This window comes from Eleutherodactylus coqui, chromosome 1 (genome assembly GCF_035609145.1).
Source record: "Eleutherodactylus coqui strain aEleCoq1 chromosome 1, aEleCoq1.hap1, whole genome shotgun sequence".
Classification (NCBI taxonomy): domain Eukaryota; kingdom Metazoa; phylum Chordata; class Amphibia; order Anura; family Eleutherodactylidae; genus Eleutherodactylus; species Eleutherodactylus coqui.
In genome coordinates this window covers 327,228,638-327,255,152 of record NC_089837.1, presented here as the reverse complement: position 1 = coordinate 327,255,152, position 26,515 = coordinate 327,228,638, and the positions used below count along the sequence as shown (strand labels likewise).

The 26,515-nt window shown below is 41.1% G+C and overlaps 1 protein-coding gene across 3 annotated transcripts in view; it reads left to right on the top strand.

The window, feature by feature from the left end:
* BCAS3 (BCAS3 microtubule associated cell migration factor) overlaps positions 1–26,515 on the top strand; it is a 1,118,574-nt gene that overhangs the window by 207,233 nt on the left and 884,826 nt on the right. For all 3 annotated transcript variants that reach the window (XM_066575105.1, XM_066575107.1, XM_066575106.1), the window contains exon 12: positions 12,921–13,091. In XM_066575105.1, the coding sequence (XP_066431202.1) occupies positions 12,921–13,091 (171 nt within the window). The remainder of the gene's footprint in view (positions 1–12,920; positions 13,092–26,515) is intronic.

The following is a 26,515-nucleotide window of genomic DNA, read 5'->3' as shown; positions in this document are numbered from 1 at the left end:
CCACTGGGATAAAACAGATACTGTATATTCATATGTAATTTGCAAATGATTTTTTAAAGCAATTGTACAGTGCAACATAATAAGGCCGGGCTCACACAAGTGGGTTGGACTCTCCACAGCGGAAGACCACCGAAGCAAATTGCGCATGATCGTGTACGCGTGCAGTTTTCCATGCAGATGCACATTTAAGTACAGTGTATCGTCCACATAGAAGAACGAACGCAAGCAGGGAATGACATCAGAAAGTAGCACAACCCCCTGGAAACACCTTTCTTACACTCAAGCGACATTGGTGATAGCTGTTGAGAGAGCCTTAAAGGGGTTCTGTCAGAAAAAAAACTAAATTCTATACTCACCTGTACCTCACCAGGCTGTTCACCAGACACATCCTCGTCTTCCTATGTCCGTCCTGCAGGCTGAATAAGGCAGTGCAGAAGCTGGCAAAGTTCCAGCTTTCACAACTGCCTCGACCACTGCCTGGCAGCAAGTACTTCCACCCTGGTCAGTGGTCGGTACGTGACGCTGGGCGCGCGATGCAACACTCCTACGCCGGCCATGTCTAACCGTCGACGGCGAGTGCGCATGTGCGCCGGGAAGGAGGCCGCATGCGCGATCGCCATCGACTCCGGCGGTTAGACGCAGCTGGTGTAGGAGTGACGCGTCACGCACCAACCACTGACCCGGGCGGAAGTACTTGCTGCCCGGCAGTGGCCGAGGCAGTTGCGGAGCTGGAACTTTGCCAGCTTCTGCACTGCCTTATACAGCCTACAGGATGGACATGGGAAGATGAGGAGGTGTCTGGTGAACAGCTTGGTGAGGTACAGAATTTTTTTTTTTTTTTACGGACAGAACCCCTTTAAGAATGGGATGAACTCTCTAGGCTTGGCTGGTTTTATACTGCTTTTATTGGAAGTAATTAAAAAAAAACATTCTTGTGGAGGAAGAGCCCAGTAGAACAAGCGGAGGTTGCAGACAGCAGGCTCGATGGGTGCTTTGCTCCCCAGACTCCGTCCTGCATTGTCTGCCACACAAATTCCTACCTTCTTTATCCCATTTGTATCTGGTCTCCCAGCAGCATGTGTACTAATCCGTGTTCATACACAATGTAATTGCGTATGCACTGCGGATCGAACGCATTCAAAGAGATCAATGCAGCTCATATGTGCGTAGTCCGCGGTAAAATAGAGCGTGTGCAATTTTTCTTCCGCTCACGGAATCCGCAATTCTTACCTACAAGTGTGAGCAAAACGGCGAAAGTCAATTAATTCAATGTCTGCATGTTACAGCGTATTATATGAGTGGAGGTAAATCTGCAATTCAGATCCATTCGTTCGCTTAAGAGGTAGAATAGTGCCTAGCTTATCAAAGTCTATGTTTTATAATTAGGTGACTGAATGTTGTATTATAAGAGATACAGCTCTGCAGAATGTAGCCTAACTGAATGCACTGTGAGAAATCACTGGAAATAGAATAGGCAATGTACTGTCTGGCAACAAATAATGAACACACGTTCTCTTGTCACCTATTAACGGCCTGAGATGCCGCCACTGTCTTTAACCCTCAGGTGGTAAATTGATTTAGCCTAGCTGCATCTGTTTTCTCCTGTTACCTGATAACTCCTTAATGAGTCTTAACAGCTTATGTGAGCATGGAGCCATTAGCACTAATGGAGGGGGAGGACATTTGAAATGGCATGATGGCATGGGAAAGGCTAAAGATTACCAGTTGAGTTTTTGCAAATAATATAGACTGCACATGGGAATAGCTTATAATGATCTTGTCTTGATATCATGTGCTAATGGGGCAGGTTAAGTCTCCACCCTGGCCACATTGAATATGATTGTGGTTTTAACCCATGCACTTTCCTCTGTTTTCTTTGAGCAGGGTCCTAACATTAGTGTTAGGTACTTTCCTAATATAATGAGCACTTTTCAGCGTTCAAATAAATGACAGAATCTAGTCCAATACATATCCACTAGTGCGATTGAGATGTGTAAATTATGCAGGGTCGTATGATACAAATTAATTGTTTGATTTAATTAGTAATGTTGTCATCAGCATTTTATTAATATAATACAAATCCGGTCAAGTGTATAAGGGCTTATGCGCATGCACTTACCATATTTTGGACCTCTAGATACTTGGTGAGGCATGATATTATACCCAGAATCATTGTTTCTAGGGCTGCATACCTGTATCACACATCCTGTACTACAACATACAGTCATACCTCTACTTTCGTCGTCTTGTTCTTTCGCCAGTTTCCAATTCCGCCTCTTCTTCAACGCAGGATTCTGCCTCTTCTTTCGTCGCCTGCTTCTAGTTTTACCGCCGACCCACGTCACCTCGCTGTTCAATCACAGCCATTCATTGACTGGCGCAGCCAATCAGAGCTGGTGAGCTCTGATTGGCTGAGCCACTCAGTGAATGGCTGCGATTTGTTCTCGGCGCTGGCTCGATGCCCAATTACATCAATCTATTGCTGCAGGCAGGGTTCTCAAACCTCACTTACAACAATAGATGATCTGTCAGTGCAGAGGAAGCCTGGAGCAGCCCCAGAGACCAGCGGCCGGGACCCGGACGGCACCTACAAGGTGAGTATTGCTTTTCCATCTAGTGTATCTAGGACTGATTTTTGGGGTAGGGCTTATGTTTCAAGCCCTCCCCCCAAAAATCTGTGTGCAGTTAATGCTGCCAAAAGTGCAATGCTGAAACCGCTGCTCATTCAATTCAATGGGTGACACAGGACCGAAAACACTTGTGTGAGCAGTCCCATTGAAATGAATGGGAGCGCTGTACAGCGTTTAGCTCTGTGCTGAAAAAGCAGCGCTAAACGCTGTACAAAAATGTGGTTTGGTGTGTTTTTTGAAATGTCTAGAACAAATTAATTGGATTTACATGAATTGCCTCGAGTTTGATTGTTTCAAGTTTAGCCGATTGCTTTAGGACAGATTACCAACGAAACTAGAGGTTTGACTATACTTCAATTTTCTTTCATGGATTCTGTGTGCTCTTAATGTAGGCACACAGGAATACAGTATTTGGACTCAATGTGATATTAATCAAAAATATGGCCATATGCATGGGGCCTTAGTATCAATAAAGAGCAAAAGTAGAGTTATGCTTGACTTGAGAACAACCAATTGAAAATTATGGTAAAATTTGGCCTTTTTTACATTTCCTAGTCTATTTAAGGACGTCTTAAGGAAATTTGTCCTGTTGAACATGCAGTCTGATCTGCTAGCAGAGCGGTATAGAGCAAAATCTGAACAGATTGATATATAGATTGGTGTGAAAAGTTTCAGGTTAACTTGCATGTATTCATATATACATTTACTCATTATGGGCTTAGGAGTCCGGAGGGTGGTCTTTAGGAGTCCACTGGACTCCTAAACTCAGAATGAGGAGATATTTATATCTATAAATGACTAGTTATACTAATTCTTTCCCCAAAAAACTATATATCAATCTGCTCAGCTCCTCCTGCTCGATAGCAAGGTGTCAATATAGATTACATACTTTGTCATGGTGACAGGTTCCCTTTCACATATACAGTCTCTATATTTTTGAAGTGGTTTTCTCACCATGAGAATCCTTTAAGAAATTAAGCTGACCTGGAAATTAGATGATTGGCATGGTTCTGGCTTCTGAAACCCCAGTAATCAGCTGTTATCACTAGGGAAAGTTGTTGTCAAATGAATGGCCATCCATGTAATATATGAACACCTATGACATCCGTATAGTGTAATATAAGTTTTATTCAGGAAGCCTCTGCTGTTCATACTTTTAGACGTGCCAAAGCCGGTTGGACCCCACCTCTGCATAGGGCATAGCTTCCTGTATTAGAAATAACCCTTCAATATGCATATATTATGATAGCAAATCATATGTTTGAATGCCAGATGAATAGATTTAGGGCTCGCTCACATCTGTGTTACAAGTTCCATTGGGGCTTTTCATCTCTTTGATCCATTTTTAGGGCAGAGAAACAAAATAAACATAAATGTTGTATTCCCCATTGATTACAAGGGGTTTAAAAAAAAACAAAAAAAACTGCATATTTTTCAGTTCCGCTTGGTTACTGTTTTTTTTTAACGGAAAAAATTGCGCTGCAGACTGAGTAGTTTGTTCAGTTAAAAAGTCAGAAACCTAATGGAACAGAAGCAAAACAAGAGCTTTACATTTTTTTAAATTTTTTAAAACCTGTTAAAATCAATAGGGGAAAGAAAAAGAACATGTTTAATTCCAAAAACAGAACAGAGAGATGGAAAGCGTTACCAGAGCCCTAAGCAGATCTGAAGAAGCCCTTAGTGACATAAATGGGTGCAGAGTGATAAAGGTAGGAATTAGAGATGAGCGAACATGCTCGTTTGGAGCAATTACTCGATCGAGCATCATTTTTTTGAGTAACTGCCTAATCGGGCGAAAAGATTCGGGGGGCGCCGGGGGTGAGCGGGGGGCTGCGGTGGGGGGGGGGGAGAGAGAGCTCCCCCCTGTTGCCCCCGCTCCACCCCAGCGCTCCCCAAATCTTTTCGCCCGAGTAGGCAGTTACTCAAAAAAAGCGATGCTCGATCGAGTAATTGTCCTAAACGAGTATGTTCGCTCATCTCTAGTAGGAATACAAAAACTTGTCATACTGAGCCAATTATTTCTTAAACTCAAGTGAATTTACAGCAAACAGGATACTACATAGTTATGGCTCCAAGATTCTTGAACTCTTGCTTACAAATTGTAAAAATATATATTTTTTTACTTATGTGGATAGTTTCTTTTGCTCTAAAAAGTACAGGGTTTGAAGTGTGGATAATTATTAGTCATCATTTGGAAAAAGTTATTGAGCCTCTAAATCGTTCGTCTTAAGGTGCTTCTACACCTAACGATTTGTCATTCGAACAAGCGAACAATATCAGAGTTCGCCCGGGCAGCCTGTTTATACAAGCAGAGAAATCGTTTTCTCATTCACTTGCTAAATCGTTCAGTCATTCACATTCACTGTATAAGTGAATGAGAACAACTAAACGATTGGTATCTAAACCGAACGATTAGCAAACGAGCCAATGATTTTCATCCCTGCATGAAATGAACAATACCCAAATGAATTATCGTTCGATCGTTGACTGTGTTTACACTGAATCAATTATTGTTCATTTTCGCTTGTTTAAATGATTTTTTGAACAATATCGTTCTGTGAGTCTGTATTCATTTGATGGCTAAAATAATTGTTTATATAGCAGCTAAGATAGATTTTGAAAGTTCTAAATAGGAGAAATGGATAGACATCCAGTTGTCCTGCTTTTCTATTTTGTAATTTAATGTAATTAATGTATCCAAATGTATGCATTTAAAAGGGTATTCCCATCCTGAACATTTATGATAAATTTTCAAAATATGCCAAAAGTGTCTGAAAGGTGGGCTTTATACAAATGCTGATCTCACTAATTAAAAGGTAAATGGCCAAAGAAAAAAATATATTTGCAGCGCTCAGGGTAGTATACCAGTTTATGTGAGTAGCTGCCCTTTTTAAGCCAGCTCACTTGTATTATGATCAAAGTAGTTATAGATGCTCCAAAAGCATTACAGAGATCATATCTAAACATCCATACTGGCTGCTCTTTAAGTGCTGATCAGAATTATACCAGAATTGAACCAGAAGTAACCAGTAGGTTACATCCTCCAAAACATGTTGCCTTTCAGTTCTGGTAATAAACACTGTCACTACTTGGATTATAATACAATCGAACCGGGAAAAGGGGGCAGTTACGGTATATGTGGTCTACTGCCCTCTAGATTAAGTCCTCTCCTCTCTGTGATTTTAAACACATATTCTATCAGATTGGTATACTACCTTGAGCGCTGTATATATGTTTTTTTTCTTTGGCTATTTATTATTTATCTGAGATCTGTGGGTTCGTAACTGCGACCTCCCTGATGGATGTCTTGCTGATGGAGATGTATATCCTGTGTTTATCGTGGATTTCTATTGGTTAACTTGACCTTAAGGTATAATGGGGACCTATGGTTTTGGTTTACCCTCAAAATGCCAGGTGATATATATTTTTATTGGTCCTCCATTCCTGGGGTGTTGTCCATCTTTTTAACTTTCTTATTTGGGAGAGGAAGGATCTCATGACTCCTGTTTGCTGATTCAAAATGGTTGATGAGAGGACACTTTCTCTGTTGAAGTCAAAGTAAGACCTCCCTCACACAGGGCGTTTTATACAGCGTTTAGCACAGCTTTTTCAGCACAGTGCTAAACGCTGTACAACACTCCCATTAATTTCAGTGGGGCTGCTCACACAGGGCTGAAAACGCAGCATCTTCAATGCTGCGCTTTGACAGCATTACATGTCCTATTTTTGGCCGTTTTCAGTCCTGCGTTGCCCATTGAAATGAATGGGCAGCGGTTTCAGCGCTGCCGAAAACACAACAAACTTGGTACAGCACTTTTGGCAGGGATAAACGCCATGGCTACACTCCCTGAGTAAAAAAAAAATCAATACTCACCTTGCAGGTAATGTCACTGTTTTGACGGTGCTCTCGGGACTTGTCAGGTAGCAGGGGAAATTTTCTCTCTGGTGACGGGGATTTGAAATCCCTGCCTCCAATGAGAGATTGCTCTGATTGGCTAAGCGCCGCTGATTGACGGCCCAGTCAGCCAATCATAGCCAGTGCTGGATGCGCCCAATCACAGCCATTTATTAATTGAATGGCTGTGATTGGATGCATCCAGTGCTGGCTCTGATTGGCTCAGCCGGCTGTCATTCAGCGGCGCTTAGCCAATCAGAGCATTTGGCCGGCTTCACAAGGTCCCGACAGCGTCGCCGGGGACCGCAACTTCATCAGCTAGGTCAGTATTTATTTTTTTCTTTTATCATCAGCCTCGGCTGCGCTTTTAGCTGTGCTGAAAATGCAGCCAAAACGCTGGCATAACGCATGTCAGCGGTGCTCAAACCAGGCGGAATCTGCAGTAAATGCAGCGTTGAAAAACACTGCGTTTCTGCAAACACCCTGTGTGAGGGAGACCTTAAGGTGCCTACTCAGCTTATTCCATAACTCCCAAAGACCTCTCCATAGATTTTTGCTTTGAATCTACAAACAGGGGTCACAGAACCATCATTCTTTAGAAAGGTGGGGGTTCTGCTCTGAGACCTTTACCTATCAGGCATTTATGACATTTCCTAGAGATAAGAATATATTTTGAAAAAACTAATCGCAGTCTCTTGAAAAAAGGAACACCAAATTCTGCGTATTTTGTCCAATTTATATCATTACCAAGTTCTATACAAAGACAGTCCATATCTCATATTTTAACCTGTGTCCTGCCCTTGGCTGGTTATGTGCTATTTGTAAATGGTGCAAATTGCTTGTGCACAGAAGCTTATATTGAAGTGGTTAGATAGCAGTGAGAAATGTGTCTGTGAAATTATAGCATGTAGAACCATCATGTTGACATGACTGGGAAGTTTCTGTGGTACATGCAATACAGAGTTTTCATCTAAAGAACAAAAAATGGAATCAGTATCCATAGGATATTCCCTCTCTAATGATGTGTGGTGGAACGGGTATGAGGGAGGCCACTCTTTTACATCGACTTTCACTGTCATTGACCACTACTGCACCTGCAGCCCCCAGATTCACCTAGTAGGACAAATGTTGTTTTTTATACTTTTATCTTTAATTTTTCTTATATTGCTTTCCTTCTGTTCCTTATGTTATTAACCACTTGATATATATATATTTTTTAACTGAGAAATATGTATCTTTTTAAAAAGCCATTTTGTTTGAACTTATGAAAGTAGAAACAATCACAGAAAATGGCCGTTACTTACTGAGTGAGGAGTGCATATAGATGCATCCTCTCACCATGCAGGTAGCTGACTACCAAATGGAGGAGCGAATTACACCTGTGCAGGACACCGATAAGACAACCACTCACACTGCCTCTTGATAATGAGGGGGGTGGATGCTTGGTGTTCACTCCCACACATAGTGGATACAGGGTGCCAGACCATTCTGATATATGTAGTAGTTCACCATGCAGACCAGCAACCTATTAATGACGCCATGATAATTCGGCGGGTTGCCCTGCATATCCATCAGTGAACCACATTGGTACTGCCACCCTGGGCTCCCCCTGGAGTCTTAATGCCACACTGCATGTGAATGATAGATAATAAATGCAAGGCATTGGTTGGATGTTGGCCAAGATACATGAGCCCACTAACCACTTCACGGTTCCTTGCGTTGTATTGGGTCCCTACACTAATATAAATGCATCACAGAAGGGGAAATCAAAAATGAAAAACAATCACAGAAAATGGCCGTTACTTACTGACTGAGGAGTGCATATAGATGAAAGTAGTTCCCAGTTAACTTCTCGGCAAAAAAAGAGAGCTGTATATTTTGGAGTTACAAATTGTTTAATAACTTGTTTAGTAGATGCTATTTAACCACAGATCTGTGTTTCCAAGAAGTGAAAAATTGATGCCAGTTCCAGACACAGGTTAATGGTAAGAAATCTATCTGTTATTGCCATTGGCATCTCGGCTCTGAAAACAACACCTACAATTGAAGGAAGTGTTCATTAATTTGATATATAAGGCACCATTGGTTTTGTACCTGTACAAACATTAAATGGGAAGGGAACATATCTTGTTTATTCCTTATCGCAATGTCTTAATAGCATTTAAATGTTATCTAGGAGTTTGGCAGATATCATTAGAATGCATTTGCTGTATTATTTATATACCGATACGCATACAGTGTAATGTGTTATTATAATAAGTGAATGTGGTTTAATCTCTCTGTAATTTGGCCACCTATATATTTTTGTCAGCTTTTAAAATGTAACTTAATATAGCGATAGACTGTTTTTATATAGCAGTTGTAACTGCAGAGAAACCAGTACAATCTTGCACAAGGCAGATGCTCCGAATATGGGATAATAATGAGTTAACTAGGCTTCCTGACTTTATGTTGCCGTCAATACAAAGTGGCGCCGAATGCTGTTGGTCCTTCTGAGGCTTTCCTGACAACACACTAACAGACTTTGTGCAAGTCGTTTCCTATGAATTATTAAAACAAACGTTTGGCTGCTAATTGATGAACACTAATGTGTTTTCTAATCACTGCAGTTTGAGTTTTTAGCACTAAACAAAACAGTTACGATTGATCTGTGGCTTGGTCCTGGTTGCAGACGCCTGCAATCTCGGCCTTGCTTTTAAATGTTCATAGACGCCATGTAGCCCCAGGTCACATGGGATTGTGGGTCTGTCCTCTTCCTTTTTCTTCTGTCTCCAAATTTAGTTACTTTGACTCTGAAGTCATTGGTAATTTAAGCCATTTCAGCTGTTATCCTTGCTCGAAAATGTCATCTTTTAAGAATCTCATTGAACGCATGTAGTTTGCAGTGTTCTTTTTCTTGGTTTCCTGTACATTATAATTCTTCATACTGCTTTGCATTATAATTCTTTATATTCTAAGTATATAGTTTTCTACCTATTCTAAATAAACAAGTTTATGCAGATTTTTCTTGCATTTAAATATGCTTAGTATAAATTTTAAATTTAGCATGTGATTTGTAAATGTCTCTACTTGACCATTTACACCTTAAAGCAATAAATAAGATGACCAAGTAGGCAATAGAATTTTATACTAGAACAATTTCATACAAAAGTAAAAACACAACTGTACTTTCATGTATAAAGGCCCATTTAGACACAACGATTATCGCTCAAAAGATGTCTTTTGAGCGATAATCATTGTGTCCATTTACAGAGCAAGGTGATCGCTCAAACGTTGAGCGATCACCTTGCGCTCCGAGCGGGGGATGCAGAGGACAAGCGGACACTTGTCTTCTGCATCCAGCTGTTCCCCACTTGGAGCTGGACAGCTCTGTTCTTCATACCCCGCCTGTCATCAGGGAGCAGGATACAGTTGAAACAATAGTATCAGCTGCATCCCGCTGTGAATCCCTAATAAGGCTCATTGTTGTCTTTCAGTATGCTGAAAGACAACGATGAGCGACAGCATAACGAAAACTGCACGATGTCAGTGCAGTTACACACAACGATTATCGCTCAAAAGATGGTTTATCAAGCACTGTTTTTGATTTATGTGCTTGATAAAGTCGAGATCGGCGAAATGCGTTGCACAAATAAAGGAGTTATCATTTTTGATTGCATTATATCGGTTTTCTGGAGCCGTCATTTCTGCAAGAAGCGCTGGGATTTTTTCCTTTTTGCACTTAGTGCATATTTTCACTATATGCAGGTCAGAGTATGATTGGATCCAGTGGATTTGATCATTATAACAATTTACAGGTAGTGATTATTACCATGATCCAACTTGATATCACAAAGGGGAGGAAGTGGGGAGATATGCAGGTTTTCCTTGTTCAATTGCCACTGTCAAATCATTGTAGTTGTACTGTGGTCATCCTGATTCACTGTATTTTAGATAATACAATAATTTAATACAAGTGCAAACTATAAATCCAGTGAGGAGCATGTTCTTGTGCAGCTCCAGTTAAAAATATATATTGAAAATCTAATACCGCATTAAAAAGAATTGAAAAAGACAGACCGAACCTTAAAGAACTGTTTTGCATGAGAGATTTCAGTGATATTCAAATTGTTTGTGTAACCCAAAACTTTCGGCTCTAGCTCCTATTACTGCCGATCTGCCCAAGATATATAATTGTTTTATAACTAAAGTTATGGGTCTTAGAGAGTTCACTTCACAGATATTAGCAAGTGATGAAATGATGTGATAAAGTGTTGCAGCATACTATATAAATCATCGTTTGTGAAAGGTTCCTTGAGTTCTAATGTGTAAGCTCAATTGACAAAAAAGGAATAAAACCAGCAGAATTTTCCTGTTTTGGTTGTGTTGAATAACTGCAGTGTTGGTTAATGACAGTTACAAGTACTGTTTAGGAAGTAGATTTGACTTTTTCTGTATAAAAAAATCCCATTATTATAAAATGTTTCTTTAGGCAAATCAATTTTGCAAATTTTGTAACCTATTTGCTTATAATACGCTATATCATCTAATGTAGACGTTTTAGGGCTTCAAATGGACTCATTTTAATTTAATAACAAACAATCATTCTAGGGAATGTATACTAAATATCACAAATAAAATACAAATTTGTAAGGCCTCATGTCTACGGGGAAAATCAGGCCCGCCGCGGATTCTTCATGTAGAATCATGCAGTGGGTCCCTCCTTTCCCGGGGACAGGAGGCTAAAAATAAGAATAAACTCACCTGTCCGGATGCTGCGGATCTTCCCTCCGTCGCGGCCGGATCTTCTTTCTTCGGCTCAGCGGATGTGCTCGGCATGCCGGGACGAAGAAAGAAGATGCAGCCACGACAGAGGGAAGATCCGCAGCGTCCGGACAGGTAAGTTTTAATTCTCGTACAGGTGTTCTGCGGATCCGGACGGCCTCCATAGGCTTCAATAGAAGCCTGCTGGAGCCGTCCCCGTGGGAGACCCGCACGAAAATGGAGCACGTCGGGTTTTTTTTCCCGCACACGCAATCCGCGCCTCAAGGGGAAAATGACATCCGCAGGTATTTAACTACCTGCGGGTGTCCAAAGCATCCCTATGGGGCGCGGATCCGCGTGCGGGAAAAACGCTGCGGATTTTAAGTCATCTTTTCCCTGTGGACATGAGGCCTAAATGATTCTGTGCATGATGCTGCTGCTGATGCCATTTTTTTTGAGTGTAACAAGTGTGACCCCCACGTTCACTCATAGTGATACTGTACTTTATGGTGGTCAGAGTGGTTAGATCTTTCCATTCTCCATTCAGAAGTAAATGTGTGCTGGCTTCTAGACAAGGAAGTAGACTAACTTGGCTCAGAGATGTTTTTGGATATTTTACCAAATTGACCCATGGTTGTAAAGCCAGTCAATAGTGTATTTTATCCTTTTCAAGTCTTATTATTTCGATATTATTTTTGTTAATTTTTTTTCTTTGCAGATTTATTGATATTGGCAGAAATTTTCATTTCATGATTACATGATGATTGTATTCACATGTTCTTTACATCATACAAATAAATCTAGAATCACATTTATTTATATTACTTTTAGGTATCTTATGGAAGGTTTTGACATTGAACTGTCAGCCGTACTTTATAGGTGCATACATTATTTCGATAATTTGTCATTGTGTTTTGAAGCTTTTACCACAGTTCTATAAGAAAAAGTTTGCTTTACATTTTTATTCTTATGTGGCTTAAAGGATTTTGAATCCTTTTAAGGAGAGCACCCAAAATTGTGTGGAGACACCCAGGGAGTGAGTGGATTGGGAGGGGGGGGGGGGGTATAATCTTTCCCCAAGAGAGCACCCAAAAGGGGTGTGAGAAGACACCTGAAAGGTGAGAGAGGAGACTTATAAGGAAATGCATACTCCTCTAGGTAATTTATGCAAGTAAGGTAGATGGAACAATAGCTCTGAAGTGCCACCTATTGGATGGCAGCATGCCTTCAAATCAATGTATGGCTCTTTAACAAGCCAGTAAAACAATGGTTGGGAATATGAAACCAAGCCAGAAAACCATACACAGGCAGCTGTTTCGGGGTGTTTGCCCCTTATCAGTAAACTGTAAGAGTCCTGTGATGTGGGCTAAGAGGGGTGTCATCTCTCCTTAAGGAGAGCATCCAAAAAGTGTGTTAGAAGCACCTAGCATGAAATAGCCTAGCAAACTGTGCTTTTGTGTCTGGGATTTTTTGAATGGCTGTGCACCAGAGGCTCTGAATGGAGCCTCTGCAACACATGTGAGTACAGCCTAATGGGAACAGCAGATGTTAAATGTATGACTTTTATTTGCATATACTGTAGTATATTTTCCCACATGGGTGAGGATAGATAATTTTTATCTTAATGTTGTATTGGATTTTTCTTCCTACAGACTCTGAAGACTGGGCTTACAATGGTTGGAAAGGTTGTTACCCAGCTTACTGGTACACTGCCTGCAGGATCTTCAGATGAAGACCTATCAACACACAGCAACACCAGACGTAGTCCTCTTGTTCCAGGCATTATCACTATTATTGACACAGAGAGTGTTGCTGAAGGACAGGTAATTTCATCCTTCAAATGTCATGTTGTAGTCAAACGTATTATTATTGGGAAAGGATTTTTGCAACATCATGAGAAACTAAATGGTGTTATTTTAGGTACACTCAGTGGTTACTAAATAGGTTGCAAAAGCACGCAGCATTTTATTACTAAGTGCACACCACAATTAACAGAAAATGAATTTTAAAGATAAATGAGGCTCCACAAAGTGTTTCAGAGTAGGAAGGACATAATTAAAGAGAAAGGCCAGTTGTTAGAGCCCAAGGCAGGTTCAGTTATGCAGATTCATGGCCATAGCATATGTTCTTGAACCAATGTCGTGCATATATAGTGTGTGCACTTTATTTTATAAGTATACATTAATCATGTGTACACTAATAATAATTACCTGCACTTTAGATTCTATACACTTTAACATCTGTTTGAAGAACATATTATAGAGGAACTGGTTTGGCAAGACCTTAAACCTTTTTCTATAATCATAAACACCAGTTATATGGTAAATGCACAAATACAAATAGTCTGACAGATCTAAATCAAACACATTACTATTATGCACCAAATCAAATTAGATTTGATTTATGACACCTTATTGCACATGGTGAACCATGTGCAGATACGTTAAGGCATTACAGTGTGCTGAAGAGAGGCATTGTAACGCATTACAGGCTTTCCTCAACTGAGAAAAAGAATTTAAAAGTTGCAGTGTCCCACTTCAAACAGCAGATGGCGCATGAAGTAATGCAGGTGTAATTGGCAATTAAGGAATTGACAGAATATGTCAATCAAGCAACCTTACACCCCTCCTCAATTAGCCAATTTCAAGCAGAGAAAGTGAATGTAGTACGGTACCACATTCACAGTTCTGTATTATATAGCAGAGACTGCTGGCACACCTCTGCCTCGGTATTATTGTACCTTGTCACTACCGGAAGTTAGGGGTGGTGACAAGGTTCCAGCTGACAAAGCATTTAGTAACGCCCGCAGCTTCTGATTGGCTGGGGGGCGTTGCTAAATTCAGACATGGCAGGAGGACAGTGGTGAGGCAGGGAGTGGCTGTGCAGCTTGCTGCAAAGGCGCCTGGAAGACACCAGGCACTGCAGTTTTGTGACTACATCAAGACAGCGCAGAGAAAGGGAGCGGCGGCACACGCAGAGGCGCCGGAGGACACCGCAAGTGACCCACATGGACAGCAGACCCCATCAGTGAGTGACCGGGAAAATTGCCGGCAGGTACGTAGTTGACAGCCGGCACAGCGCCTGCAAATCAATGTCCGCACAGAGCACTGATGGAACGCAGGGACAGTTGCAGCGTCTGTACTGCTTTTTGCCTGCCTTGGAGGGTTAGGGGTTAGTTTTCCTATTAGGCTTACATTTATAGCTGTAAAGGCTTAGGCCTAACTGCAAAAATAATCCCTAACCCTCCAGGGCAGACAAAAAGCAGTACAGACGCTGCAAGGACCTTACAGAAGTCACCCAATCGGGAGCTAGGGGTGTGACAGGGCGTTCCTCCATCTAAGCCCTTTCAAACCCCTAGCTTCCTGGTGGTGACAAGATACAATAATACCCTATGCCTCTCGCCACCAATAAGCACAGCCTGTGTCCCAGCAGTGTCCCCACGAGTTTCCATATTATCATACTGTACAGAATGTCCCCACCTCAGGGTGTATAGTACACACTCTATAGGGACAAGCTGGGGACATTATGATTTAGCCGTTCAGTCGTTGCTGACTTTCGGTCACCTTGTGGATCAGCATACGGCATGCTTTCCTGTCTTTGGTCGCTTCCTTCAGATTTTCCAGTCATGTTCATGTCATCCTTGATTGTGTCTAGCCAGCGTGTTTTTGGTTTCCTCTTCTTCTGGACCCACGGATTGTGCGAGCATTAATGTTGTTTCCAGAGAATTAGCTCGTATGACATGACCAAAGTATGAAAGCCGTTGTTTGGTGATTTTGCTTTCTAGTGATACTTTTGGTCTGACACTCTCTAGGATCGCCTTATGTGTGACCATCTCTGTCCATAGTATGAACAGCATACGCCGCCAGCGCTACAGCTCAAAGGCATCCATTCTTCTACTATCTACTTTGAGTGTTCAACTTTCGCATGCATCTGTAGTTTTTGGAAAAGTGATTGCATTATTTGGATCTTTGTTGTAATGCTGATGTCTTTGCTCTTCCATATCTTCACCTTTCCTTGCATTGCACTACAGCCAAGGCTGATTCTTCATTTGATTTCAGTCCCGGTTCGCGACTGCGGTCGATCGTGAATTGAAAGAAAGTGAATCTTGGACTGATTCAATTTCTTCATTGTTGATTGTTCTGGGTGGTAGAACATTGCTTGCTGTTGTCAGCAGCTTTGTTTTCTTATTATTTAGATCCAGTCTCATGTGTTCTATAGGGACACGGTGGGGACATACTGTGCAGTATAATAGAGGTAAAACCTGTGGGGACACCACTGGGACACAGGCTGTGCTTATTTGTGGCTGGAGGCAGAAGTGTGCAAGTAGTTTTTGCTATATGATACAGAACACTGAATGGGGTACAGTACAACATTCACTTTCTCTGCTTGAAATTGGCTAATTGAGAAAGGATGTAATGTGTCAGAACTTGATTGACATATTCTATCAGTTCCTTAATTGCCAACTATGTTTCTGTGCAGTACAGTTTGCTGATACTAGGCAAATAACAGCATCAACCAATCACAGATAAGACCTAGACCAATAAACACAGCTGTCGAGAAAATAAAATGGCAGACAACAAAACCGTGGAAGACAGCCTCCTGCCGAGAAGCCATGTTTCCCTGTGTGCCGTAATGTCACTATACTGAACAATTCCTTACAATTAACTTTATTATATACTTTTTGCAAGCTCCTGCTGCCCCACCCCACTAATCAGTGGAGCATTGTATTCAACAGTGTCCCCATAATATTAACTTCCTACAGTATCATCTGCAGCAATCCAGTGCTGCCTTGCAGCAAGGCTCCTCGATGCCCATTCCCACTGTGCCAATTCTCCTGCAACTATGTCTGCCTAGGCCAGAGAGGAGCTCACCCACTGGAGACAGCTTTCATAATTGCACAGGGAGAGAACTCTCCAGCGCAGGCAGAAGCGTTGATCCAGGAGGATTAGCGTAGACAGGGACAGCAGTTAAAGTTGGCTGGGAAGGCGTTCCTGGACTCCTGCTTGACATACAGTAAGAAATCTAGCCGCTCCCCTTCCGCTGGAGTTTAGCAAGGTGGGACAAGCAGTCCGCTATACAATACAGAACAGTGAATGTGGTACAGTACTACTTTCACATTGTCTGCTTGAAATTGGCTAATTTTGAAAGGATGTAATGTGCCAGAAGTTGTTTGACACATTCTATCTGTTTCTTAATTGCCAATTAAGCAATTACATACTGTATCTTTCTGGCTATCCTCTACTTCACTGTATGGCTTTGCTTTCACTTCACTTGCACTGCCATCTAGGGGTCTTAAGCGATATTACACTGCAAAGTCAACTTCCTCAATTAGCGTTACGATATTCCAGAATGGAATGATGCGTTGAGTTAGGCTTCGTAACACACTACCAGATGGGATAATGCATGTCCGATCTTTAGACACAGCAATTCTGCTTACAGGCAGATAAAATATTAGCTTTTCTTAAATTAATTGAGAATGTAAGATCACTGGTACATGTAGGCCTACATTGTTACAATCACTGTGTTCAAATCACAAAATAAGATAGATTTGTTTAAGGTTACATATCACCCAGTTCCTACTGCCCAAACAGAGCTCTGAGTCAAAGACCGTGGACTCTTTCCGCCCGCAGCATGTTATCTGACAGCTCTCTCCCTATACAGAAAAGGTAGATGGCTGTCAGTAAACATGCTGCGTTTGAGAGGAGGCTGACACGGTCCGACTCTTTGACTTAGTGCTCCATCCCAATTCAAGCTTCAAAGTGTGCTTGTTTGTAAACGCCGAGCATTTCAGAATAGCACATACATGGGGGCAATGAACATATCTGTCTTGGGTTTATGCTGTTTGTGGTTTGGGCAGCATGAACATTATAGCAGGTTCCCTTTAAAATGAATAGCACAAAGTATATAAAAAGTAAATATGTCAGCTGTGCAAAATATGCATAATAAAATTGCTGAAAAAATACTACCATACAGTGTGTACCCATATAATACTGTCAGCATAAGTGAATTATCTATAAGGGCCTTTGTCACTCTTTAGGCCTTTAATTTTATTACTGTGCATCTTTCTAACTAGTTCTCTGTATACTGTTCTTTACGTATATGCACATTTCCTCTATGGCAAAGGTCAACAATCTTTTGAACTATAGTGTGTAAGCCACTTTAGCTCAAGTTATATTGAGTCACACTTTATATTAAGATTGAGGAACTTGTTTAAATGACTATTGGCCCATGTAAAAACAGAGGTCGAGAGATTCACATAGAGATGCTGTTGCAGATAATAGTGTTTTATCTCATCCCAGTCCTAGATTCACATACGATTGCTCAGTACTGCTGTATACTGTCCTCTATAATACTATTATGAGAGTCTACTACGGAGGGATAGAGAATATATATCCTGATTTACTATGTGTGTGGTGTATGGAAGCTATTATAGCAGCTAGTCTCCACCCATCTGCTCAGTGAAGACTGAGAATTTAGATATATACTCTGCAGAGGGGGAAACTGGTGAAAAATGTAGGGCACAAGTCATATAATGACCAGAAATACTATTACTCCTTATTTGCACATACAGCAGCTTATTCTAGAAAGTTGTCTGAAAGTCACTGTATCCCTCCTACCACTTACTATGCTCTTCATATCTGTACAGATACTTGGTGACTGGCTCATGCAGCATACCCTGTTTGCTTAAAAGATGTCTGGACCGTTCTGGTATTTACATACTGTGGGGGGGGCATTTACCACTTGCTGTACACCAGAATACTGATGCAGAAAAGTCCTGTTTGCGCAAACATTGTGCAACCTTTCCTCCCTTTTGCGTCGCCCCCGGCACTTTTTCAAAAGTGGGCAGAGCTTGTCAGGAGGTGCTGCGCGGGGCTGATAGATCAAAATAGGCCGCATCACTAAGGGATTAATAAACAGTTTACATTAAGGGTCGCATTACAATAACGCAGATGATAATAATCGGCCTAATTGTCCGTATGAGAAATAAACTGCAAGGCGATGATGATTATAGTAATTGAAATAATTGGGACCATCTCTTTGCATGGTATGCACAGCATACGCCAAACGGCCCTTATTGGCTCGTCCTTAGTCATTTTCCTCTGTGTGTGGCCAAATTGGACTTTAATCCCAGAGTCCAGTCTTCAGACTAAGTGGCCAGATCAGTCCGTGTGTGGCTGGCTTAACCCTACCTCCTTCCAGCTGGGTGTATTTTAGCATATCCTTTAGAATATATGTATATTCTATACATAGAGCCTCGGTGACACAAAGCGTTAAGGCATCAGAAATGCAGTACAAAGCTTTCGCTCACGACCTGAAGGTTGCGAGTTCATTTCCCACTTGGTTCAGGTAGCCAGCTCAAGGTTGACTCAGCCTTCCATTCTTCCGAGGTCAGTAAAATGAGCACCCAGCTGGTTGGGGGTAATAAATAAATTAACTGAAAACGCTGCCGAATAAGTTGGCGCTATACAAATAACAAGATTTATTTATTTTACCTCTTGTGTAACACCTATTTCCTCACTGTAAGCTCTTTTGATCAGGGCCCTCACTCCTATTGTTGAAATTGTTTAATAGTTTAGAATTGAATGTAATGCCTGACTTTGTTCATGTACCCTCTGCTTTGTAAAGTGCTGCAAAATATGCTGCCACTATATAAATAAAGATTATTTTTATCATAACTTGGGGGTCTGTCAAGAACAAATGCATTACAAACATGTCATAGGGATACCCAAAGGCTTTTATCAGTAGGGATCATGCTGCTGAGATCCACACTGATGCCTTAAACAGGGGAGCTGCAGCGCTCACTCAAGTGCTGTACGTCTTAACCTGTCTTTGTGGTTTGCCAGATGCCATTGACAGCAGGAGCCGTCGCATCGAGGCCTATAGACATCTATGCATCTGTCTTCTGCTGCCAAAAGAAGTCGTAGGGGCACAGAGCCTGGGTGATCATGGCAGCCCCTTTATTTCATCAATCAGTGGGGATCTCTGCAGCAGGACTCCCCTGATCAAAACTTTTGACGTACCCCTGTGACATGTTAAAAGTTTGTAAAAAGTGCAGTTACTTATTAAGTTCAGGTAATGCACAATTTTTTTATGATACAGCACGCTGATGCCAAGTGTTAACTTGAAACCGGATATTGTGAATGGGCTTCACGCTCTGATGAGCCCATTATGACAATGCATCTGCCTTATCTGCCCAAAAGTGTATTGAAGACTACAAAGTGAAACATTTTGTAGCATTTGCTTCACATGTCTGCATTTTAAATTGGAACGGTCTTAATCCTAACCAATTACATTGTCTTCAGCCGTCGTCAACTTTTATAATGCACGTTTACAACTGCTATTTATTTGAATGACCTTTATATAAATGCTTAATTGACTAGACTAGGATTTGAACCTGTGAACTCTAACACGCAACAGAGGGTGATAAATGGCTTAGTCAAACTTTGTTTATTTTACGTTAATGCAACTCTTTGTTTAATCTTGCTGAGGGCATGAACTCGCCATTAATGCTCTCTTTGGAGTACATACTTAAAATAATTATAAGGACTTTGTATATACTTTCTTGACAGTTATGATAAAAATTATACTTTAAGAGGCTGCTAGACAGTTTCATACATATTATTTCTGGTATGTCATCAAATGATTCCTTTGCTTAATATATTATTGCTTTTCAGCATTTCTGCTGATGCTAACTTCCTAATCTGTACATTATAACTACATTACCCTACAGTTCATCATCTGGTGGTATTACAGTCAATAACCTTTTTCTTAGGCCTAGATTACACGTGTAGATTCACCCCCTTCCCAACAATCATATACATGCTCAGGTAATTGAGGTGTTGAGTCTGGGCTCTGCACTTCGGTGCAGTAATAGTTGATAACAGGTAAAATATGTTCCTATTTTAGTAAAATTATTTCTTGTTTATCTCTACAGCAGTTAAGGTAGGTTTACATGGGATGAATGTCGGGCAAACGATGCCCGTCACTCATCCCCGTGTGTCCTCGGTCTCTCCAGAGGGGCGGGGCGGCTGCAGGGGATTTGTCTCCTCTCGCTTCCACGCCCCTCTCTATTGATATAACATAGCGGATGTTCAGTACTGAAGGGCCGCTATTTACTCTGAATGATGAGCAAAGAGCTCATCGTCCATCATCTATGCAGCATAAACGATGGACGATGAGCTGATCGCTCATCGTTAAGTGTAAATAGGGGCTGTTCAGCACTGAATGTCCGCTATGTTATGTCAATCGAGAGGGGCCAAGGAGCGAGACAAATCTCCTGCAGTCACCCCACTGAGAGCTAACGATACTAGCTTCCGTGCATTTGCACGGGAACTAGTATGTGCGGGGATGATTCTCGGGCATAATTTGTTTATTATCAGATTATCAGCATAACCATCATTATTTGTTAAGGCCAATTTAGACACAACGATTATCACTCAAAATTCGCTGAAAAGCCATCTTTTGAGTGATAATCGTTCTGTCTAAATGCGCTGCCATCGTGCACTGTTCGTTCATCGGTGATTTCTAGCAAGCTAAAGATCACAGATGACTCTAATCAGCGCCGCATGCTGATTTTTTTACTTTAACTGGTATGCCGGTGGCAGTTCTCAGCTGAAAGCTCGAAAACAATGCAGCTGTTTGCATATACAAAACAGCTGCTTTGTTCTCGGAGCTATCGTGGAGCTCCCGCTCTGCCTAATTAACTACTTAGAGTTATGCAAAGGTAGTCGCTCAGAACTGTCACTCAAACTGTCGTTTGAGCGAATTTTGAACGATCACTGTTCCGTGTAGATCTGCCTTTTGATCAGACTATGAAAAACATGCTGGTAGGTGAATTGGCGTGTTTGCATGTAAGATAAGGAAACTAGATTGTGATGTATATTGAGGACATGGATTGATGTGAATAATGACAGTCTCTGTATACTGCTGCAGAATATGTTGGCACTATATAAACAACAAAAATAAATGATTCTTTGGAATGGGTAAATTGTAGCTACTTAGTTTAATATTGCCCACCATCACAATTTATTCTAGTATTGCAGTTCCAATTGTGTGTCATTGTTTATTCTGCGCGTTGTGCAAAATTTAACAATGTAGTAAGATAAATACAAGTTCACCTTAAAGTTTAAAAGGGTATTCTGGGCATCTAACCCCTTGTAGTATTGGTGATCTATGCTCAGGATAGGTCATCAGTAGCTGATTGGCTGGGGTCCACTGTTCAGGATTTCCGGTGATCAGGTTATCTCAGCCCACACACTCACTGCAATGGGTCAGGTGTTGGTAGCTCCATCAAATAGAAAGTATAGCTCTCATTAAGTTCAATGAAATAAACAAAATAACAGAAATAAAGAGTGAAGCCTAGGTAGTTTTGATGGTTTCTTTTTAATTGAACTGGAGTATTGTTGTACTATGTGATATGTAACAATTTGTAGAAAAATAAGGAGCAAAGATTAAAATGTGCAAAATAGACACAATGATATTGCAAAAGGCCTCTCTTTGTGGTCACATAAATAAGTTTGATTATTCAGCCTATTCTTTTTCCTCAGAAAAGTTCCCAAATCATATAGTTAGGCCAGGCTAACACGACCATAAGCATAAAAGTCACGGGGCTCACGCAGCATTTTACAGCTTTGAACCCGACCATGGCCCTGCGTATGGCCTCGAATGGCAAAATTATATTGTGCATGAACGTGTACTCACGCAAGCAGTCATGCACACTACACCTGTTTTTTTAAAATTTATATGTTCCATGCCGTAGCCTAGCAATGGTGCGTATAGCCACAGCCCATACGCAATTACATTGCGTAGTATATACTCGACAATAGAGAACAATGAGTTCTATCTTGCGTACATACGTGGCAAAATAGAACATGCTGCGTTCTACTCTGCGCTCGTGTTTTACGCAATTCCAACAAACTAATGTGTGCAGAGCTGTGTAATTGATTGTCTGCGAGCTACCGCATTTCACACGGGTTTACAGAGCCAGCGTAATTTGTAATTTCAATATGGTTATGTAAGCCTGGTCTTAATATTTGGCAGATTTTTCATTCATGCAGATTGAGCACAAAAGCAATCCTTGATTTCAAGTCAATATCTGTTAGAAATCAAGCACTGTTTTGTGCTAACCCTGTACGCTGATAACAAACTATAATACACATAGGGATTTGCACATATTGATACTTTGTTTGTTTTTTTTTGCCTTTGGAAATCGTTGTGCTACTTGATTCATAGAACCTTGTCCAAATGTTTGCTGCCGATCTTTCCCTAGTAGTTTCCCCTTAATTTCAAGATCATAACCACCATTACCGTCAAAGAACAACGTTGTAACTTGATTTTAAAAACTCAGTATTATTATTTTTTTTTCTTCATGCAGAACATGTATTGTTGTTCTTTCAGTTTCATCATGGTGCTTTTATGTATTCTATAATGCTGATGAACCAGGATACATTTTTGTATCATATTGTCAGGTATGCAATTTTGCAGCATGTAAGGTAGGTGTGCCTGAAAACAGCTCCTCTATTTCACTTTCTCAATCTTGCACTTTCCTTCCACTCAGGTTGAAACTTGAGCATAGCTCACGCCCGAACACAGTTCATATACCCCTAGATATTCACTGCCACCTAGATATTCACCGCTAAAAAACCTACACACAGACCCACACACACTGCTCTCCATCGGGCAAATGCTTAGTACTATCAAAGGCTTTTAGGTTCAGATCAACAAGGACTAAGCTTATCAAAGTTTTAAGCTTTAATACAATAGATGCAGTGCTTGCATAATGATAAAAATAAGACTAAATAAAATGACAAAAGACAAAAACAGTTTTAAAATAAAATGGAGAAAAAAAACAGAAGCCCTAAAACTTACAGCAATTTTTTTTTAAAGTATTTGCTTCCCTGAACCTGGGATGAAGAATGGAGTATATTTCAGCATTGGCTGACATAACAAATATGAAGATATTCCTATTATTTAACACGTTTTATAGCTCCAAACCCTAATTCTGGTTGCAGACTTGCTGTATTGCCACGTTTTCTGTGTTTGAGGCTCTAATATGCCTTTAAAGAAGTACAAAGAGTTAAATCTAACGCCATTTTATCAATAGAATGAGCTGTAATATAGTTCCATATAGGAAATGATATAACGTACACTTTTGCCATAATTTCTAGTAAAGGTTAAGTACTTATTTACTTACTTATGCATCACCAAAGGCTGTTAATAGCATCATCTGCCTGGTTATCAGCTCGGGAAGTGCCAGCAAAGACAGAGAACCTTTGGGAAATTCACAACACTGGGGCAGATGTCTCCGGCCACGGGTACAGACATTTCAAAGTCAGTTGGGGCTCCCCAGCTTATTGTACACTGAAACTAAGTGCTTATGTATCAATGCTGAGGCGTTGTTTACTGAAAACATTGCACCTGGTAGTAGGCGATTACAGATAGTCAGATCACAAGACTTTAGCCTCAGATAAGAATGACACTATGTCCAGAATCTTTCAAGGTCCTAGGAAATCTACAACAAGCCACCCAAAGAGCATAGCTTATAGAAAGTATATACATGACCTAAACTATACATAATGGAGGATACAAATAGCTATCTTAACCAATATTATCATACTTGCCCATAAGTTAATTGAGCAAATTCCTGGGTTAGGAATAGGAGTGAGGTAATAAGGGTGAATGCAATGTAGATCAGCTCTACTAACCTGTCTATTTTAATCAATACTTGTATTCACCATAAAATAATAATTCTGCATCATCTTTTCTTAGAGATCTTCATGGGTCGCCTCTTTTATACCCTTCTTGTAATTTATGAATACATTGACAACTGGCTGTTACCACTCCCCTTGTCGGGGGGGGCATATCCTTACACAGTCTGAAACTGACAGCCTTGGTTTGACAATGTTTGAGTGTATAGGGAGACCCACAAATGGTAACACCTAGTTATCAATGTATTCATTCATTTCTAGTAGGAATAACAGAAGGGCACAAAGCAAAGCTCTTAAGAAATTATGTTCTAGAATTGTTTCATGAAGAATGCTAATTTTTGTCCGGCGCTTGTATTTTACAGGTTTGAACAAGGAAGCAGGTGGGTATAAAAAATATCTCACCCGGCTCCCTGTCACCTGCCCTAACAGTAGCATAAGTTAGTTTATGGTGCTTAAAGGGGTTGTCCCGCGGCAGCAAGTGGGTCTATACACTTCTGTATGGCCATATTAATGCACTTTGTAATGTACATTGTGCATTAATTATGAGCCATACAGAAGTTATCAAAAGTTTTATACTTACCTGCTCCGTTGCTGGCGTCCTCGTCTCCATGGTGCCGACTAATTTTCGGCCTCTAATGGCCAAATTAGCCGCGCTTGCGCAGTCCGGGTCTTCTGCTGTCTTCAATGGGGCCGCTCGTGCAGAATGCCGACTCCGTGTAGCTCCGCCCCGTCACGTGCCGATTCCAGCCAATCAGGAGGCTGGAATCGGCAATGGACCGCACAGAAGCCCTGCGGTCCACAGAGAGAGAGGATCCCGGCGGCCATCTTCAGCAGGTGAGTATGAAGACGCCGGGATTCGGGTAAGTACTACCCAGTTTGTTTTTTTAACCCCTGCATCGGGGTTGTCTCGCGCCGAACGGGGGGGGGTTAAAAAAAAAAAAAAAAACCCCCGTTTCGGCGCGGGACAACCCCTTTAAGGCAGGTGACAGGTTTTCTTTAACCCCTTAGTGACGGAGCTTTTTTGCTTTTTTCCATTTTTGTTTTTTCCTACTCCCTTTTAAAAAATCGTAGCTCCTTAATTTAACCATCGACGTCGCTGTATGTGGGCTTGTTTTTTGCGGGATGAGTTGTATTTTTCAATGGCACTATTTATTGTACCATATAATTTACTGAAAAACTTTTAAAAAATTCTTAGCGGAGAGAAATGGGAAAAAAAACGACATTCCACCATATTTCGGTGCGTCCTGTTTCTACAGCACACAAATTGCAACAAAAACGACCTGATATTTTTATTCTATGGGTCAGTCCGATTGCTACGATACCAAACTTGTATAGTATTTTTTTTGCTGTAGTACTTTTATATTTTTTTTTAAGATATTTAATTTTTTTCAATTATTTTCTGCGGTCATTTTGTGCGCGCAATACCTTTTTTATTTTTTCGTCAACGTAGTTGAGCAAGGGCTCATTTTTTGCGGGATGTCCTGAAGTTTCCGATAGTATCAATTTGGAATACATACGACTTTTTGATCGCTTTTTATTGCGTTTTTTCTGGGAGACAGGGTAACTAAAAAAGTGTATTTCTGGCGTTCTTTATTTTTTTTTTCAGACGACGTTCACCGTGCGGGAAAAATAATGCACTACTTTGATAGATCGGACTTTTACGGACGCGGCGATAGCAAATACATATTTTTATTTTATGATTTTGAAATAATGGATATGGCAAAAGGGGGGTGATTTAAACTTTTATAATTTTTTTTTTTAACAATTAAAAAAACTTTATTGCTTATTTTTTTAACATTACTTTGAAGTCCCCCTGGGGGACTTTAACATGCGATGCTTTGATCGCTCCTGCAGTATGACGTAATGCTACAGCATTACGTCATACTGCTTTTTTACAGGCAGTCTTTCAAGCCACCCTGTGTGGATGGCTTGATAGGCAGTCTGCTAAGGCAGCCCTGGGGCCATTCATTAGGCCCCCGGCTGCCATGACACCTGCACGGCTCCCCCGATCTTACCGCGGGGGGGGAGGGGGGGCGTGCGGGACCCCCGAACAGCGTTCAGGGGATTTAAATGCCGCTGTCAGAATTGACAGCGGCATTTAAAGGGTTAATAGCCTCGAACGGTCGAGCGCAGCTATTGCCCGCGGGTGTCAGCTGTAATAAACAGCTGATGCCCGCGCTGTATGGAGGGAGATAGCGCCGCTACCTCCCTCCATACACGTCCTGCAACAGCAGGACGTAGTTTTACGATAGGGCTGTCACTAAGGGGTTAAAGAGGACCAATCATCGGAAATAGTTCCCCCTTTTTACGCAAAATATTAAGCATTCAGAAATACAAGCTTTTGTAAATACATGTCATTTTAAAAAAGTGTATAAAAACCTCATAGCCCTCCAATGTATATGCAGATTGCCTGACCGTGCATTGGAGCTGACCACGAACTGTCTGACCATCAGGTCCCAGCATTCCCTTTGTCCTGGCAGTTCCTGTGGTAGCATGTGGTCTCAAACTGTGAGATCTTGTGGCACTGTTCAAAATAGTGT